The 18,204-nt window shown below is 38.8% G+C and overlaps 1 protein-coding gene across 1 annotated transcript; it reads left to right on the forward strand.

The window, feature by feature from the left end:
- The first annotated feature begins 1,916 nt into the window (after positions 1 to 1,916).
- LOC122841591 (monoacylglycerol lipase ABHD2-like) lies at positions 1,917 to 18,004 on the forward strand. Its single transcript, XM_044135023.1, has 12 exons — positions 1,917 to 2,168; positions 3,661 to 3,757; positions 4,170 to 4,204; positions 4,387 to 4,602; positions 7,779 to 7,954; positions 9,372 to 9,539; positions 10,002 to 10,185; positions 10,703 to 10,795; positions 11,068 to 11,169; positions 11,262 to 11,331; positions 11,424 to 11,508; positions 14,618 to 18,004. Exons 4-12 carry the CDS (start codon positions 4,394 to 4,396, stop codon positions 14,824 to 14,826), a joined length of 1,296 nt encoding a protein of 431 aa, XP_043990958.1. The 5' UTR covers positions 1,917 to 2,168; positions 3,661 to 3,757; positions 4,170 to 4,204; positions 4,387 to 4,393; the 3' UTR covers positions 14,827 to 18,004.
- Positions 18,005 to 18,204: the final 200 nt, after the last annotated feature.

Consider the following 18,204-nt stretch of genomic DNA (forward strand, 5'->3'; position numbering starts at 1 on the left):
TAAGGGCTCATAGGAATAAGGAATCTGAATTAAAATGGAGGTCTATAAACCTGGTTGTACTTTAAAAAATGCCATCCATATGCCATGGTTAAATGGCATATGGATTTCCATAGACATTAATGCCTATGGAAACACACATGACACAAAATGGCAAGTGGATATGAGATGGAGGAATTGGGAAACTAAACCACGTTTTTCCTAATAGTTTCATGACTTTTCAACATCATTCACACACTGGCTTTGTCTTCTGTACCCGCGTGTCATGATGGCAGTAGGGTTTTGGTTTTAGTGTGCATCCCAGAGGGCTGATGGCCCACAGTTCTCTACTCCTCTGAGAACTGTGCGTGAATAGCACTGCAATACACATAGAGCGCCACACATAGGCATTAAAAAGTCAGACGAATCGTCAGAAAGTGTACTAATAAACTGTCATTCACCATCCCCACCACCAACCTCTCCACATTTGTGGAAAATTTTGAAAAAGGGAAACAGTGAAGTACTTCCACCTAATCCCTGTGGGAAAACTCAGCTTTTGAGTGCTGCCAATAGAGCTGGAATAGAACAGAACCCAGCCTGTATTATTTCTAAGGCCTCTTCTTTCTTTAGTCAGGAGCACTAATTAGATGACTGCTAAAATCCATACCAAAAATGCATTTGTATTTAAATAAGCTGGAAACAAAATAAGTAAATATAATCTTAAAATTAAGTAAAACTGAGCCAGTAGTACTTATTGACATCTAATATGTACAGAACCCTTAGCAGAATGTGATTTAGGAGCCTGGTTCTGGCGCAAACTCGCTCATTTACATTTATTTGCTGGATAAGAGAGGATTGAATGAGACTGGAACACTGACATAAGAAGAAAGCACTAAATTATCTACATTAAAATAAAAAACTATCAAATGTTTCCCCCAAATTGAATCTATTTGTTTTAAAAGTATGCATTTTGAGATTTGTATTTTGGATCTGAAGTTATGTGCTCATGAGGGCCCTCTACCCAGCCTGTATAGCATTAAGCTACCTGAGGTCATTTATTGCTTGGTCTGTCATATGAATCATAGGCAATGCAGCATTCCCACTGATTTGGAGCAGATCACCAATAATAAATTGTCCATTAGAATGCCAATTAATTTGGCATGCTGTAATGCCAACTAAGATTTTCCAACTGATTTTTGATGTTGTTTTTCTTTTTATTTAAAATGTCTGTGAGATCCGATTTTCAGAATTTATACTCCTTGCTGGGAAATGTGTGTGCTATGTTCTTTTGGGGGAAAAAAAAGTTGTTGATTCAATAAAAATAAAATCAAATCTGAAACTTAAACTTCAGTGTAAGCCACTTGTTTAACTCTGTCGCCATCATGTGGATGTTATATCGAAGTTGCAATACTGACTTCTGTCAAATAAATTGACTTATTCCCCAAAATAAATATTAAGAAAAAGGGATCTAAAAAAATACACAATTAAATTAAATAATAAAAACAGCAGCATTAAATCTTCCACAATTACAATGTTGTGAGTGAAAAATAATAACCAAGTAACATTTGACGTTGCCATGTAAGATGTACAGTGAAATCTACTCAAAACACTCACTGAAGTCTCGCTCTTAATGTTATATTAACAAGAGTACCTGATGATAAACGCCACATATGCAAATTAGGCGAAGGTGCAAACTTATGTAACGGCGTCAAAACTCACGTTCCCCACACGTGCTACAAATTGTATTGCACGTTTTTCAAACGCAATGAAAAATTACTCGAGACACAAATTTAGATATTTTACCTTTAGCACCAACATTTTTCACAGAAGATATCCTTGCCAGTCTCTGACAAACTGACAAAAGTAATTCCGGTGTTTAGAAGGTATCTATAAAAACCCGTAAAATCACTTGTGTTACGTCATCTGTACATGTGAACCAATGAGAACTCGGATATGCAAATGAGCAGATTGTTCTAGGAAGTGGGCTGTCAGAGCTGTGCCGTTACACTACTTCATTTGGTGTGTCTAGCCCTGTTTTTCTTTTACCTTTTTGTTCTCCTTTCACCAGTGGGCATGGTACGCATCGGACTCTTATGCTTCAGACACCACAAGCATATAAGAAGGCCACTAACGGTTTAACAGCCTGCCGCGCCATAAGCAGCGAGGAGTTAACCCATTTTCCCCCAGCCGAGGTGAGTGAAACTGAGGATGCTTTTGCTCCATTTGGACTTCTGTGTGCTGCTGTGTTTAACCTTTCATTATAAAACTTAATCATAGTTGGGATTTGTACCGTTAATTACTTGCTGACCGTGCACACGTTAAAACTACGGTTTAAGAAAATGTAGAGCGGATCGGGCCGCGGTCACTAAGGGTGTGAAGTTGCTACGGGAAAAATACTTGGTGTGGGTGGGAAGCTAACACGGTTCATTCCGTTTCCCCTCTCCCCAACAGCGTGGCGTGAAGGCGCAGCTAGACTTCCTTATGTTCAACAAATTACTGATTTGCAGTTCTGTTAACGTTCTAACATATCTGCCGTTGTGTATGGATGATTAATGGGAAACTTACTGGGTGATCCCACTGTCAGAGTCGTGACAAACGAGGAAGAGCTGAGCAAAGAGCAGCTTCTCAGAAGCTGATACAAAGTGCAGTTTACGACTCATTAAACTTTATAACCCACACCACTTGTTCTTGTTTTTGTTTTTTTTAATTAATTTAGTTGTGTTTTCTTATCCTGGAAAGCTGCTCTTCCTCTTCACCCATTCAAATACTTCTTAAATTTTTATCTAGCTGTTCCTCTATTCTTAAATATTTAATTAATTGGAATGTAAAAAATAATTCTAAATAGTGTATGGCATAATACAAATAGAATGCATAATAACAAATAAACCACGGAAATCAAGATTGATTTTATTATCAATATAAAAATACAACAATGTCACAACAAGCTCATCATTCATGCTCCAGTTAGAGATGTACTGGTTTCTGGTGTTCTTAAAATTTTAAGGAATATAATCTCTAATGGGGGGGAAATTTGCTGTAGGTCCTTAAAGAGAGGTTGTACTTTTCAGTATAACAGAAAGTTAAGAAATCAGTGAGGGGATTGCAAACTCCTTCACATTCAAATAAACAATAAAGAGTTCAGTGGGTTAATGCCTTTAATGATCAGAAGAAGAGGCAGGTCTAGTTGAGATTCCCTTTCAAGGAATAAAAAACCTATACATTTTTTCAGAATTGAATCTGCTGATTACCGATCAGAGATGTGATTGTTGCATTTTGACGCATTGTAGCTGTGTTAAATGTAATTGAAATTGATTCAGAACAGACATACTTTCAAAAAAGTATGGAGCATTCTTGCGCTCACTGTTGCCACTGTATTACAGGTAAAACATATTATAGGTAATATTATCCTAAAATAAAGAAGGTAAGGAGATCAATCCGAGTGTAAACCAATCACCTCTACGAGACTGAGGCTGACTGCGGTCATGCAAAGTGTTGTATGAAAGAAATGGGTTTAAGCTGATGTTGCTGCTCAAAAATGCACAAAATAAATACCATTAAATGGATCAAAAATCAGAATGAACATTGGCGTTTCTTGCTTTTGCATAGGAGTTACTTATTTATTTATTTATTTATTTATTTTTTGAACTATAGTTAAAGCATAATTGAAATGAGTTTTCTTCCTAGGTTTGACCGCATCACTGTGAGTTGAAGGGACGCTGACTCTTCAAACTTTTTCAACCTCCAAGTCAAATTTCACTGGAGAGAAATTTTAGTGTAAACTGTAAGTAAAGTAATTTTTTTCAGCATTGAATTTTTTTTGTCCTCTTACTAAATTACTCTGAGCAACAATGATAATGACTGCCAGTTCCTGTCGCTGGTTTGCGTGCTGTACCGCAACTTCCTTCTCTTCTGTTGCACTTTTGTAGCTTTTGCAGTTCCTGTTGCTTTCTTTTCCTATAAACAGCTCAGATGACTGTTTATACTTTGGTCGTGTATTAAGGTAAACCACACAGGACGTTGGTGTCAATCTTCTGTCTTTGTGCTGCATGTTTTTTTGGGCGGGGGGTTTGCCAAGTAGAGCCAGCTCCTTTGTCTTCTCTGTGACTAGATGACATTTTGGTGGAGATTAATGTAATCATAGTTGATTAATAAATCTTATTTTACTGAGATACCCTCACTGTGTTTTCTTGTAGATCTTTTCCTGACCGGCACAAGCACTTGTATCAAGGTTAGTCTGAGATAATTAACACGTTTGATGGATTTCTTTGCATAATCTTATCTCTAATTGATTCACTATAAGCTCCAGCCTCTCTAGAAGATCATTTACTGTGTACGTAAATGATCTTCTTGCTGGATTTTACGCTGCAGAGAATGATATGCGCCCCACATGCCTCCGTTTTGGTTTTTCAGCGTAATCATGAGCGCCCACGAGTCGGACCTGCACACCATCTCCCCAGAGATGCCGGCCATGTTTGACGGCATGAAGCTGGCGGCCGTTGCCACGGTGCTCTACATCCTCGTCCGCTGCTTGAATCTGAAGAGTCCCACCGCAGCGCCGGACCTCACCTACCAGGACACGGCTCTCAACCGCTTCCTGCTCAAGTCCTGCCCTCAGCTGTACAAAGAGTGAGTGTTTTGAGTCGGTCAATGTGGGCGTTTCCAGGGAAACGGTGCTGCTTTTTGGCCATCTGGTGGTGTGGTGTAGGTAGCACTTTGCGTGGCGCCTGTCCCGACCGTCTATGCTGCCTGTCTGCACCAGAGATGTTGCTCCAACATTATTTAATTTAAAGCACTAGACCATGTTTTTGGGTTTATCCTGATGGTATGAATAGACCAGCTCAGTGCACTGTGTAGACATTTACATTTATGACAAATTAAGGTCATCTGATGCCCTTCCAGCAGACCTGGAATTTATTAAAAGCTTAACTTTCCATTGTTCAAATAAGGCAAAATTTCTCTGCTTAACTTATTCCATCTGCATTTGCCCTGCTTGTGTAAAGCTCTGTGGGAACTTTGGCATCAACAAGGGGATCCTCTTTAAGCACACAGGAGTATCTGCTTATATAACCGACTGTTGCTCAGCTCTTTGCCGTTCTGCCATGGGGTCAGTGAGTCATAAGGCATCAGCATTGTTTACACTGGAGTCCAGTCTGTTATCATTTCCTCCTGAATGGCCATATTTTGCCTGAAACTCAGGCTGTAGGTCCTTTGTACATAGAGTTTGCTAATATCCTGAAACTTGTCCTTCTGGTTTAAGTTACAAAGTCCCGTTTCTGTCTCATAATGCCTGTCCATGTTGTTGTGTAACAGATCGATTTCCCACAGAGAGGAATGAAGGGGTGATGTAAGGTTAACAGAGTCATCAGGGTTTTTGTTTGCCTCTGTTTGAGGATGTATTTATCCAGACACACAACATAAATGATTATTTTATTAACTGCTACAAGTTTTTCCTAAAGACTTTAAGGAATATTTGTTTTGTCTGATCCCTCACGGTGGGGAATAATTTATTTGAATTGGGGAATATCAACAATTTTGCAGATGGTTTTGTCTTTGACATTAAAGCAAAAATATTGTCTAACACAGCTAAAAGTGCACCTGCAAGTTGTTAAATTGAAAAAAGGAAATGAACTTACTAGTTCCTTAGAGGAATCATGTGCACTAGTTTCACAATATAGCCATCATTGCAGCATCAATGTGTACAGGAGCACAAATGTAATATTTAGTAGGATATAATATTTCAAGTAACATTAATTAACGCTCTCCTTGCAAATAAATAATATATTCGGTCAGTTGGATAGTCTCTCACTGGCCTTGATGCCCATACCTGATATACAGCTGAATTGAATTTCCTTAAGCTCATGGAAAGTGTTTGTGAAATCATAGTGGAAACATAAGAGAGGAGGTATGAAAGCACATGTAATCACAAAACATATCATCATAGCAGCATATACACTACAGTATCGCAGTTGCTTTCTTTCCTAACATTACCTTACTGTTATTGAAGGTTAAAAAAAAAGATTCTGTAATTCAAGTCATTCTTCTTTCATGTTTCTTTTTTCTTTTGTTTTTACTAAATTGGGGAAGTTTGCCTCTTACTTAGCTTCAGATGTTTGTCTCCTAAAACCACAGTGACATATCTGTTGCCTAACAGCTGTGAAGGACAGTGGCTCAGTCGCTGTATGTGAAGGTGACTCGTTCGGTTCTAGGAGGTCCACTTATCGAAACAGACTGATTCAGTCAGTCCTTTTAACTGAAAAATAACCGTTTAATCTGGGTAGCTTGAGTCACAACTGTGACATTCCACACAGAATGTTTTCTACGGATGAGCTCTGCTAATCTGACTGCACATCTCTCTGTCAACGGGAGGACAAACGAGGTCGTCTGTCCGTCCACAGACTAGCTCAGAATCTCCCAGAAAGCGAAGATAATCTTTAACTGCAGTTGCAGAGCATTGGTGGCAGTAATTACATTATCAGCAGACTGGGAGTGGTCCTGCCTTTGACAACACTCTTATGCAACATCTTTTCTGGTCCGAGTTCTTATCACAGTCAGTGGAACAAGTACAAGGTGGAAGGGCTTGTGTAACTGCTGATCTTACCAAACCCTTCACGCCGTGCAGCCACCTGTTAAGTAGTTATGGTGGATATGCTGTATGCATTTTGACCACAGTGCAGCGCTGCTTTACCTTCACAGTGCTGTAACTCTATGCCTCGTCTCATCGCCTCTCAGATGGCTAACTGGCCTCTGTGACATTCAAAGCATCCGTTATGGACTTTTTTTTGACAGATTAAGTGAGAACAGAGCCCTTTTGACTCTGGTAGCGGCTTGTCTGCAAGGAATTGTTTCCAGACGGAAACGAATCTGTCTTGATTAAACTTTTGAGACATTAAGAAACTGTTAGATAGATGGTTTTACATCAAATAATTAATACATGACATGTATAGCTGCATAATGATATATTTCAAGGGCTTTTTTCCTACTTAATTTGATAAATTTGGCTTATGGCCAGTGGAAACTCCAAATGAAATTTCTGAACTACAGCATCAGTAACACCAGGTTTGTGTTTCCTTTAAAATAATATTAAATGAAATCTTATTATGTAATGTAATGGTCTGCTCCACCATGGAAAAGGCTGACGACAGTCAAACAGCAGGTGGTCACTGACTGAAAGTTGAGTGGAAGAACAAAAATCTGGTAGAAAATTAAACTGAAGCCAGTTCTATTCAGCAATATAATAAAGCTTGACTAATGCAAAAAAAAAAAAAAAAAAAAAAAGAAAGACTTTACTAAATAATTTAAATTGCCGTAAATATGATTACTTTGACTTCCTTTTTTTTTTTATCAAATACTGATATAAGTCCTCTAATTTTATTAAAATTTATTGAGTTGTATGCTAAAGCGAACAGTGATTTGGTAGCTAAAAGAGAAACGTCTTTAAGGACTGAATGTGAAAACAGTAATAATTTTTGAAGTTGGAGCAAGATGGTGATTCATGAATATACACAAAACGCTAAAAGGAATATTATGTGAGTGTTTCACTCCTACAATAACGCCTACAAAAGTGCCATTTAGCATGCCAAACGCAACATGACAACAAACTAACATGAAACATGGATGATGGGCTTCAACAGCTGTCTGTCAGACTCTGCAATAGGAAAATGACTTGGGATCTTTTTTGAGGTTCATGTCTGTCATTACCCAGCATGCTGTCTTCTTGCTTCATTTGCAGCACATTAAGGAGAGCTCATGTTTCCATATCAGATTAAAGTGTCCACTTTTTTAATTTTATTTTTTATTTCCAGGTACATCCCACCATTGCTGTGGGGTAAAAGCGGTCACCTCCAAACAGCGCTGTATGGTAAACTGGGTCGGGTGAGCTCGCCTCACCCTTGTGGAATCAGGAAGTATTTGCCCATGCAGGATGGAGCCACGGCAACCTTTGACCTCTTTGAGCCCCTGGGGGACCATCAAACAGGAGGTGATGCATTATTATCAAGATCTGATTTTAGGAAATAAAATGTTTAAAATTTTTTTTATTTTTATGGATAGTTGGCAAGAAAAATTAGGTGAACTCTTGAATTGGTTTGGGTGGGATTTTCTATAATAATTCAACATACAATATGATGTTTTCCTAATGTATTTATTTATTACTTTTACTTTCTCCCTTTTGTTTATTATTTAGAAATCCCCTGACTCAGATTCCAATACGTTATTATTATCTTGGGGTTCACACACATTTTCTTGCATGCTCCAATGATTTGTGCCACAATTTTTCCTGATTATAATTTGGGGTGCACGATTGCAGTTTTCTGGCCAATCACAATCTTTAAAAGGGCAGAACTGCCAATTTTGATTTTAGCCAATCCTCTATTTTTAATTATTTTTTTTGTTGTCTGAAAAGTAATTAAATATAACAACAAAGTCACAAAGTTGATGACAGTGGGGTGAAGTGGGATGAGAAGGTAAATAAGATTGATTTTACTTGTAAGTGTCGGCCAATTACCCAAAATTAAGGAAATCATGGTAGATTTATCGGTACACCCCTAAGTTTAAGCTTATTTGATACTGGCACATGACAATGACAGGAGAAAAGCCCAGAAATTTTACCTCATGTCAATGAACTGTAATCACATCTGTTTAAACTGTAATTCTGCTGCTGCTACTTCTGTCTAGTTTTTTCATGCCACACCTATTGAGTGTTTGTCTATCCTGGACGATGGAACGCTCCTGCACTGATCTTCTTGAGGTTTACCCCGTTTTGTTGTTCCTTTCAAAATTACTCCTTAATTACAAATAGAGTGGTCAGCCCAACTGGGACAAAGACTTGCGTTGAGGAAATGTAAAGTATTGTGTTGTGGATAAATTGTAGACTCCATCCAAGAAGTAGAAAAAAAAAACCAATCTTGACGTGTGATGCTAAGAACAATGAGATAAACTTATTTTATTAGAACCCACTCATCCAAATTGGATTTTTCTTCAGGGTTTTGAGTGTTATTCATCATTAAATCCAACATAATCTCACTTTGATGTTTGATGGCTTATCCTGATGGTATATTGGGTTTATGAATATGGTGCTCATAAAGCCACGCGTGTTAATGGTGGCTTTGTTTCTTTGAGGGATTCATGTGAACCACGTCAGTTTTCTGAGATTTCTCAGATACTGCTGGGTATTTGTGAAAGTTTCTTCTTCGTTTGGTCTAAATGTTATAGACATTTGAAGTAAAAGCTGTATTTGACAAACCAACCATACATTTGGACTGGCTGCAGAGTTTTGCACTGCTGATTTACAGTGATGACCTTTTGCTTGGGGAGCGCCACACTCTCCTTTCTTTTCATTGCTTACATTTCTCTCACTTGCACATATCTTTCTTCGACCCCTCTACCCATTTCACCAGACGACATCACCATGGTGATATGTCCTGGTATTGGTAACCATAGCGAGAAGCACTACATCCGGACCTTCGTGGACTACGCCCAGAAAGACGGATACAGGTGTGCCGTGCTGAACCACCTGGGTGCTCTTCCCAACATCGAGCTCACGTCTCCACGCATGTTCACTTATGGTGAGAATGAAGAGCTTCTTACATTCTGCTTATTTGTGATGTTAAACCCTGAGAGGAATCAGATTATTTATTTATTTATTTTATTTTTTAATTTTTGGTCTTAGCCACTCCTCTTATTTTCGGTCAGAAATTAAATTCTGAAGAACAATAACATTGCTTTATTATTGTTAGTCCTTTCTAATATCAAAGACTTGTTCTGATTTAGAGATGTGCTACACTTCATACCATTATTGGTACATTATTTGAAGCTGAATCGTGCAGTATGTGGAAAAATAAATGGATTCCTGCAAGTGCAGAAATGGAAATTAAATATATTTGTTCAGAGAGCCTATAGGAATATAAGTGTGGTACCTTGAGCTAAGGGCACCTTGAGCTAGAAGTGCTGAGCAGGAACTAATGTGGTTCACTGCTGAAGCGTGGCTGGGTTTATTGATCAGTAACTCTATAGTCCCTCTCTTCCAGGGTGCACTTGGGAGTTTGCAGCAATGGTTGGCTACATTAAGAGGGCATATCCTCAGACCCAGCTGATCGTTGTGGGCTTCAGCCTGGGTGGAAACATCGTTTGCAAGTTCCTGGGTGAGAACAGGGTGAACCAGGAGCGAGTGCTGTGCTGCGTCAGCGTCTGTCAGGGCTACAGCGCTCTCAGGTGGGTTTCAGTCCTCTTGTCTGCTGATTAAGTGAGTTGTTTCATCAAAGCCATTTTGTAACACCAGCACTTCCACATTCCCAGGTACAGGGTGATTTCAAGAATAACACAGAAGCTTGCATAATATAACCACACGTGCAGGCATGTGGTCAGCTGTTTAATCTGTCAAATCTCCTATCGTCATCATGATCATCATAATTAGTGCGTTTTTTTTCATTCTGAAGTTCATCTCTGACACGTTTCTTTAGTTGAAGAACTGTTTCTGTGATCAACCATGCACACCAATAGAGCCACAGAACCGGAACAGTTCAAGCTCTGCAGCTTCAGCTGCTTTTAGTGTGGATGGGTTCAGTGATTCAGTGTTATCAAAACATGCACTGTGAATATGCTCCAAGCACTGAGGACGCTGGCTATTTGTTCTTTGTGTGCTCACGTCTTGAAAAATAGGACGTTTACATTTATTATTTTTCAATGCCTCTTCAAATCTAATTGCTGCATATTTCTCATTTTCTCTTAGGGCTCAGGAAACATTCCTACAGTGGGACCAGTTCAGACGGTTCTACAATTTTCTCATGGCAGACAACATGAAGAAAATTATCCTGTCACACAGGTGTGGTAGCTGCAGTATATTCACTTTCCTCTGTACTGAAAAGTTATTTGCTGGTAATCTAATACCAGCAAATGGTAATGTGTTGTTGATTTGACATGAACTATTTAAGGTTTGTGCCTTTTTAAAACTCTGGTTAAGCCTTTTGGATACAACCCATTATAATAATGCCAATTCCTAGTGGATGTGATTTAGAAATTTGATAGTAAGTAGAAGTACAAAATATATCCATCTTGACTCAATTAAATTTTTTTTTTTCACCTTTTAAACTACAGGCACAGTCTGTTTGGGGAAAGCTTACTGAAAACGTTTGAAGCGGATCTGAACCGACTGTACATAGCAACATCCCTCACGCAGATTGACGACAACATCATGAGGTGTGTCAAACAGCTCGGCGTTGCTTGCTTCCTGTTCAGGGACGTTACTGGGTGTTTTGTTGTGACGCTCGTTTCTTTTCGTGTTTCAACAGAAAGTTCCACGGCTACAGCTCTCTCAAAGAGTACTATGAAAAGGAGAGCTGTGTACATTATATCCACAATGTAAGAACCGCTCCAGTAACTCCCTGTTTTTCCCCTTCTGTCTGTTTTTGTATTTGTGTTTTATGTGTGGAAATCTGTGCTGCAACCTACAGGTGGATGTGCCACTGCTGCTGGTAAACGCTGCAGACGATCCTCTGGTTCATGACTCACTGCTTGCGATCCCTCGCACATTAGCAGGTACCGTTCAGCTAACTATAGTTACTACAACATAAGTTAAAGTCCATGAAGACATGGATGAACGGCTATGGATGTCCTGAATGTATTGGGTTGAGTCCTCACCTTAAACTGATTTAAAAACACCGTTATGATGAATTAAAGTAGAGACTGAGGCAATTTTTCTCGTCCAAGATCACTATCTCTTACATACGGTACTGAGCTTTGTGAAAAGCCTTCTTGGAAGAGTTGAAACCGTTGTGGCTGCTAGTCATCCAAGTTAAGTAAATAAATCTTCCATAATTGGTCTCAGTTACACTGGCAATGTGGAAAATTGAAATCGATATAATAGTTCATTATCTGCAGACAAATTATTTTCATTTCTAAATCCAAATTAGATTAGATCTTTCTCTAGTTAAGCAGTTGCGTGCTGAGGTTTATTTGGTAGCTCCAGACGAACAAATCGCGGCAGTATCGAGGTGAACGACGGAGAAGTCACAAAGTGTGGGACTCTGTTGTCCTCAAGCCATTTTAAATTCACAGAACGTGTTGGACCTGTCTGACAGATGGCTGCTGTTGATTCCTTAAATAGGTTCTTAAAGAAACATTTTTGCAGCTCCACATTTGTTGGGAGGGTCAGGGTGGAGCATCCAGTCAAAGTAATGGTTTCTGATGTGTAGTCATTCTTGACGTAAGGACTGACTGGCTGTACTTTCCATCAACTTTCTTTTTGTTTCGTCTGTTCTATATTTACCATTACCAAATTCTTGATTATTTTAGAAATGGAAAATTCTCCATGCTGGAGTCCTGACATAGACTGCTGCATTTACTGAGAGGAGTTGCTCTTTAAACTCAGAGGCAAGTGGAATATCTGGTGTTGGCCCATAGATGTCAAAGTGTTACTGATTCATAGCTAGCGGGTAGAGGTTGACCAGAAATACTGGTCGGGAACGACATGCCCATATGCCCAGTTCTTTTTTTAAAACCGTGAGCTGTTCTCCAGAGCATGTTGTTCCCACCTGTGACGCGGTGTCTGGTGAGCCGGTGTGTCAAAGGTCGGGGCGGGAGCCTGTTTGTCCACTAGACACTCGGCAACTGTCACGCTGAGTGGTGGAAGCCCAGTGGGATCTTAATCACTAATCATCCACAGCACGCTACCCCACTCACCCAGATGAGGACAGGAGAATGAAAGAAAACCAGGCCAGTTCTTTTCATGAGAAAAGACTCTGGCTGGTTGTCAACAGCTGCATCACTCTGCAATTAACAGAAAGAGATTAATGGTTGTTTCAGAGTGTCCATAAGGGATACATGTCTGAACATATAAACCTAGCATGAACACACTGTTTGGCTATGTATTGATAGAATGTAATAAAATTGAAATAACCACCTCAGGAGAAACTCCCTCTTTATTTAGAGCAACCTGCCACTAACATGTACATCATTTACCCCAAACTGTGAACATAGCAAGAATAACCCTGATGGATTCAGTCTCAGTCACTGAAGCTTATTAGAAAAAGACAAACACACACACACACACGTCTTCCATTTAAAATGCTAGTCTTACAATGGGATTATTCATGACAGAGTTTCTATCTAAGAGGACATTTTGCTGCGGATGCCATCAGGTTATTCTAACCTCTCTTCCTACCTCTTTTTTTGTAGTATGAGGTCACTTTGGGGTTTTTTTTATGGCCACTGAACATGTTGTGAGAAACATGGATTGTAAGACCTACATGAGGCTTGAGATGTGTCCTGACATTTGGTCGCTTCATTACTGTAGTGACCTTAAAATCATACAAGTAAATTATGGCCCAGTGTTGTGAAGAGTTGCACACCCACTCTATGACTCACTAAGATTATCCTGTGGAAATTAAGTCAAGTCAAAGTAGCACATTTTACAACAACCTCAGCTGACCAAAGTGCTTTACAACAATAAAGATAAAGGATAAAACAAACAAAAAAAAATTAATTTGGCAAATATAATAAGATAAGTATAATAATTGGCAGAAAATACCAAAAAATAATCTGAATAAAAAAACAAGACGTACTTTATTTCAGCTGCAGCGACCAGTGAAGCACTAATATCCACGGACGTTGTGAACGGCGTTACAGCTGTTAAGGGAAAAGAGCCTAGGCGCTCTTTAGGTGCAAATATATTTCTATAACAGCAAATGATAATGAAAGTCGGATTTCGCAATCACTACTTATTTGGCCCCCTTACTGCCCAACACGTCACATGTATTGTCTGTCTTAATGAATTTCAAAGTTGAGCTTTTTTGTTGTCATTTTGTCTTCCTCTGCAAAATATTGTAGTTTTTACCCACAATTTGTGTTTCCAATAAATTTTGATTATAAGTGTAGCCATTTTAAATCCCTATGTTTGATGCCTGTTTACAAATTTAATGTTGTTTACAAACAGTTCTTGTATTTCCATATTCCTACTGAATAAATAAGTGTATACATTTTGACTTTATGAACTCAAATTCAGGCTGGGGACTTTATTTTTACTACTTTTGTGAACATTGTGTAAGATATTTATGTCCGAGTTCATAATTCCAGATTTAACTTTATTACTTTAAGATGGTTAAAAAGAAAAGGCTGTAAAAATAATTTATTCCCTTTTAAATGTTTAGTTGTAGAGTAGCCTAACCTTTCTATGTACTTGTATTAATTTGCTTAGTCCAATTTTTGTTATTTACTATCAAATGACTTCAATAAACTCGATTTAGTAATGTCAATAAACACCCTGCTCTTGTTAAAAAAAAATATATATATATATATATATATATATATATATATATATATTTCAACAGAAGTCTGCACAACAACACAACTCTTGACCCATTTGTTTGTTGAAGATGGACAGGTAGAGGTGTGTCCAATGGTGTATTGTGAAAACCAAACAAATATCCGAAATCGACAGCCTGCGAGACTTGTTAGTCAAAGCAAACCTTCTTAGCTGGTTTATTTTTTTAAAAATTGCTTCAAGACAAAAAGTGTGCTAATACAATTTGTATTCAAGCTGAACACAGGGCAAACATGGCCGTGCTTTCAGTCAGAGACAAAGAACCATCCCTGATGGTGGTGGTGAAACACGTAGAGGTCTTAACGTCTGCTCTGTGTCGTCCTTTAGCAAAGAAGCCGAACGTGATCTTCGCCCTGACGCTTCACGGAGGCCACCTGGGCTTCTTCGAGGGCGACGTGCTTTTCCCTCAGCCCCTCACCTGGATGGACAAAGTGATCGTGGGCTACGCCAACGCCATGTGCCAGTGGGAGAAACAGAAAGCGCCCTGCCACGCCACCCACCTCACTGGGAGCTCCTGCGTAGAGGCAAAAGCCTAACCCTCTGTATCTCTCTCTCTCTCTCATTCTTGATTTAAACATCTCACACTTTGCGGCACCACGGTTCCAACTGAGGAGACACTTTAAACTGCTCTTTGTCTCTGCCTTCTCCTCTGGTGCTACTCACCACTTCCAGACACACACACACACTCCTTTTACACCCATTTGAACCCACCATCACCTTACATGGTGTGGACCACAAGAACAACCACAGAAAAAAAGAAACAAACTGCCTTCACTGGAACCTTTTGTCACTCTCCATACAAACAGCGGTGACGCTTGGGTTAATGGATGCATAGACCAAATATAATAAAAGATCAAAGTTGAGCTGACTTTAATTGGAAAGAAATGCCAGTATGACATTGGTGGTGGGTTTTTTTTTAACCAATGAGAAACAAGCACATAAGAAGTCATAGAAAGTAAGGTCAGTGACTGCCGGTGCCTATTTATTGGACCCATAAGAAGCTCACTTCTTATCACCGCCAAGCCCATAGAGCCTAGTCTGCTGTATTTGTAGTGTGTGTGTGTGTGTGTGTGTGTGAGCTGGGAGATGTTAAGAGTACATCTGCATTTGTCTTGGTCACCAACGATGGGACGTAGAGTCTTTTTTTTGTTTTTAAGCAAATTATTCTTTCATGGGTTGTTGTTGTTTTTTTTTCCAACGACCTATTGTTTGTTGTGCAGTAGAAAAAAAAGAATTACCCTGGGATTTTTCTGCATCATTTGCAGCTCATAACAGCCTCCGGCTGCTCATGTTTGTTGTTAAAAATCGAACTTTAGCGTTTTCTCTGCAAACATGACCGGGAGCAAACCACAAGAAGAGATGAAACCCCACATTCCCTCACCCACATTCTACCACTTTAATTCAGTGCACTTTACACCCCGAAAGCCACGATGTTTTACGGATGTGTGCGTATTGCGTTTAGTAACGGTTTAGCTGTCCTTTGACAATTACGAAGAGTTAAAGGGATGATAACAAGCGGTTACATGACTCACTTTGCTCCCCAGGAAGTGTCTCTTAAGCCCTCTTCCTTTTACCTTTGATCAGCTGCAGGTTCAGCAGTCGGATTTGTTCCTCCGTTTACGACCAAATCGATGTAGAAAAACACAAACTGATCCAATGAGGTGCAGAAGTTTTATTGTTTTTTTGTTTGTTTTTTTGTACTTCTGTGAGGTTTGGTGAGTAGGAGGGCTAAAGATACCCAGGCTGAACCAAACTTTTACTTTATTAGATCGCGATTGTCCTGTATGTATATTCAGGAGAAGGAGGCTGCTTGTCAGAAGGAAAATAGCTTTCAGTTCTTTTTGAGTATTTTTTTTTTTCTTTCAGCCAACGTATTTAAGAGCTTATTTTATTTATTTATATTCTCTTTGCACCATTCTGTGTTTAAAGTGCTGGCAGCGCCGCGGCACGATGTCAAAATTAAACTGTAAGTGCTGGGACTTGTGGATCTGTCACAACCAGGAACTATGTTGAGAGTTAACACAAACCTTGTTGTAAGGGCTCAGGAAGCCTCTGTCCGCGCTTCATCCAGACTGGGAACCCTGTGGTTGAAAAGCTGCTGCTGAACACTGTGACGATGAGACACGTGGGTGGTTTGAAATGACGTGAATGACAACAGTGCCTTTTGTTTAGCTAAGAATCAACACCGGTCCATGCCAAACTTCGTTTTATTTACTCAGGTAAACTAACTGAGCTGCTAGAATAACACATATGTTTTTTTTTTTTTTTAAGTTTATATTTTGAGCCTTTAACTTTTTAATTCTCTGTAGACATAGTGTGCAGTTTAGCTTTTTCGCTTCATTGCTTAAACTGTGATTAAGCGCCAAGCTCATCTGTAAGTCTACACATTTCCACAAAGTATATATATTCAGAACAGATGTAATAAATACCAGATAGTAATCTCCCCACTATGATGATTAGACCCAACTTTCAGTGAGGAGAAAATTGAAAGAGAGATCGACCAGAATCAGAACGTATTCAACTAGAAAAGTCTCCAATATTTTTACTTTTTCTAATGCGTACTCAGCCACATCAGTTGTTTTTGCCTCTAATGGCACTGTTGCCATCTGCTGTCAGGGAGATGTAACTGCAACTCCCAGACTTTCATACCTGTCCTCTTCTCATCCACCCACAGTCATGCTGCATGGTTTCACCTGTCCACAGCTCTCGTTTCTTTCTAAGCAGACGTGATTTTGGGGTTCTTCAGACTCACTGAAGGATCGTCACCAGCACTAACCCAGATTCTGCACTAAAAGCCATTTGGTGTTCTTTTAAAGGCCTCTCTCTCCAACTTTGCACAAAACTACATGCTTGGATGTATTATTTAGCTCTTTTTGTGTATATTATTTTTCTTGTTTTGTATTTTGTATTTACATTTTGTCTCTTTTTCTTTTGTTAGTTGCTTGGTAAATGCAGCAGAGTTTGCGTCTTGTGTAAATGGGAGAATACTGTGTCATTTCAATACCTCTGATCCTCAAAAACCAAAAATTTAAGAACAAAAAAAGGTGAATTAGACGGACTTTATTTAATTTTATTTTTTTTAAAGGGACCAGTAATATAAATATCATGGCAATAACCAGCCAGAGACTTTTTTTTTGTTTTTGTTTTTTCTTTTTTTGACACTGAGATTTTAAAAGGGGCAAAACTGTTATACCAAACATGCCGTGCACATTGGGGTAATTTTGTAATAAATTGTGGAATCTAAAAAGTTCTGATGTAAGATATTTATCCTAACACCAGTGCTTCAGGCGTCAGGATTCTGTACTCAAATTTACTTGCTTGCAAGCAAACACATCATTTATCCCCGATTGCTTTAAATATATAAAAACACAAACAATCGCTAGGCTGTTTGATGGTTGCTCATTGTGTTCCTTTAAACACTTTTTCTTTCTTTCTTTATTAAAAAGTCATTCAGCCTAAGACACATGGCTAAGAACATACAGGTGTCTTTATACAGCTTTAATTTAGGTTTTTTGTTGTTTTTTGGGTTTTTTTGAGTATGGTTGAAGGAGTGTGGTGACAGCTTGAAGGGACCTGCGCAGTCACACAACATGGTGTACTCTAAGACTGAACACTGGCTATTTTGTTTTGGTTTTTTAAAAAGAAAACCAGTGTGATCTAATTGTGAGGAAACATGGTTATTGTGTTCTTAAATAAATTATTTTCTCAAATGAAGAAAGATTCTCCTTTCATTTTGTTTCCTCAGCATATTTTTTGCGAAATGAGATCTAACACACTTAGATTAATGTTTCTGAAAGAAGAAAATAAAAATCCCAAAGTCTGAGGAAAATGGATCAAGGGACTGAGAGATAATTAAACCATGAGGTTTTTACAAAGCAGTGATCGTTCATTGAAAAAGAAAGTATTTTCAGATT

This window comes from Gambusia affinis, linkage group LG02 (genome assembly GCF_019740435.1).
Source record: "Gambusia affinis linkage group LG02, SWU_Gaff_1.0, whole genome shotgun sequence".
NCBI classification, from domain to species: domain Eukaryota; kingdom Metazoa; phylum Chordata; class Actinopteri; order Cyprinodontiformes; family Poeciliidae; genus Gambusia; species Gambusia affinis.

Coding starts and splice junctions, on each gene's coding strand:
- LOC122841591 (XM_044135023.1), top strand. CDS start 4,394: ATGAGCGCCCACGAGTCGGACCTGCACACCATCTCCCCAGAGATGCCG. Junction 7,955..9,371: donor GGGGGACCATCAAACAGGAG/GTGATGCATTAT, acceptor CCATTTCACCAG/ACGACATCACCATGGTGATA. Junction 11,332..11,423: donor GTGTACATTATATCCACAAT/GTAAGAACCGCT, acceptor TGCAACCTACAG/GTGGATGTGCCACTGCTGCT.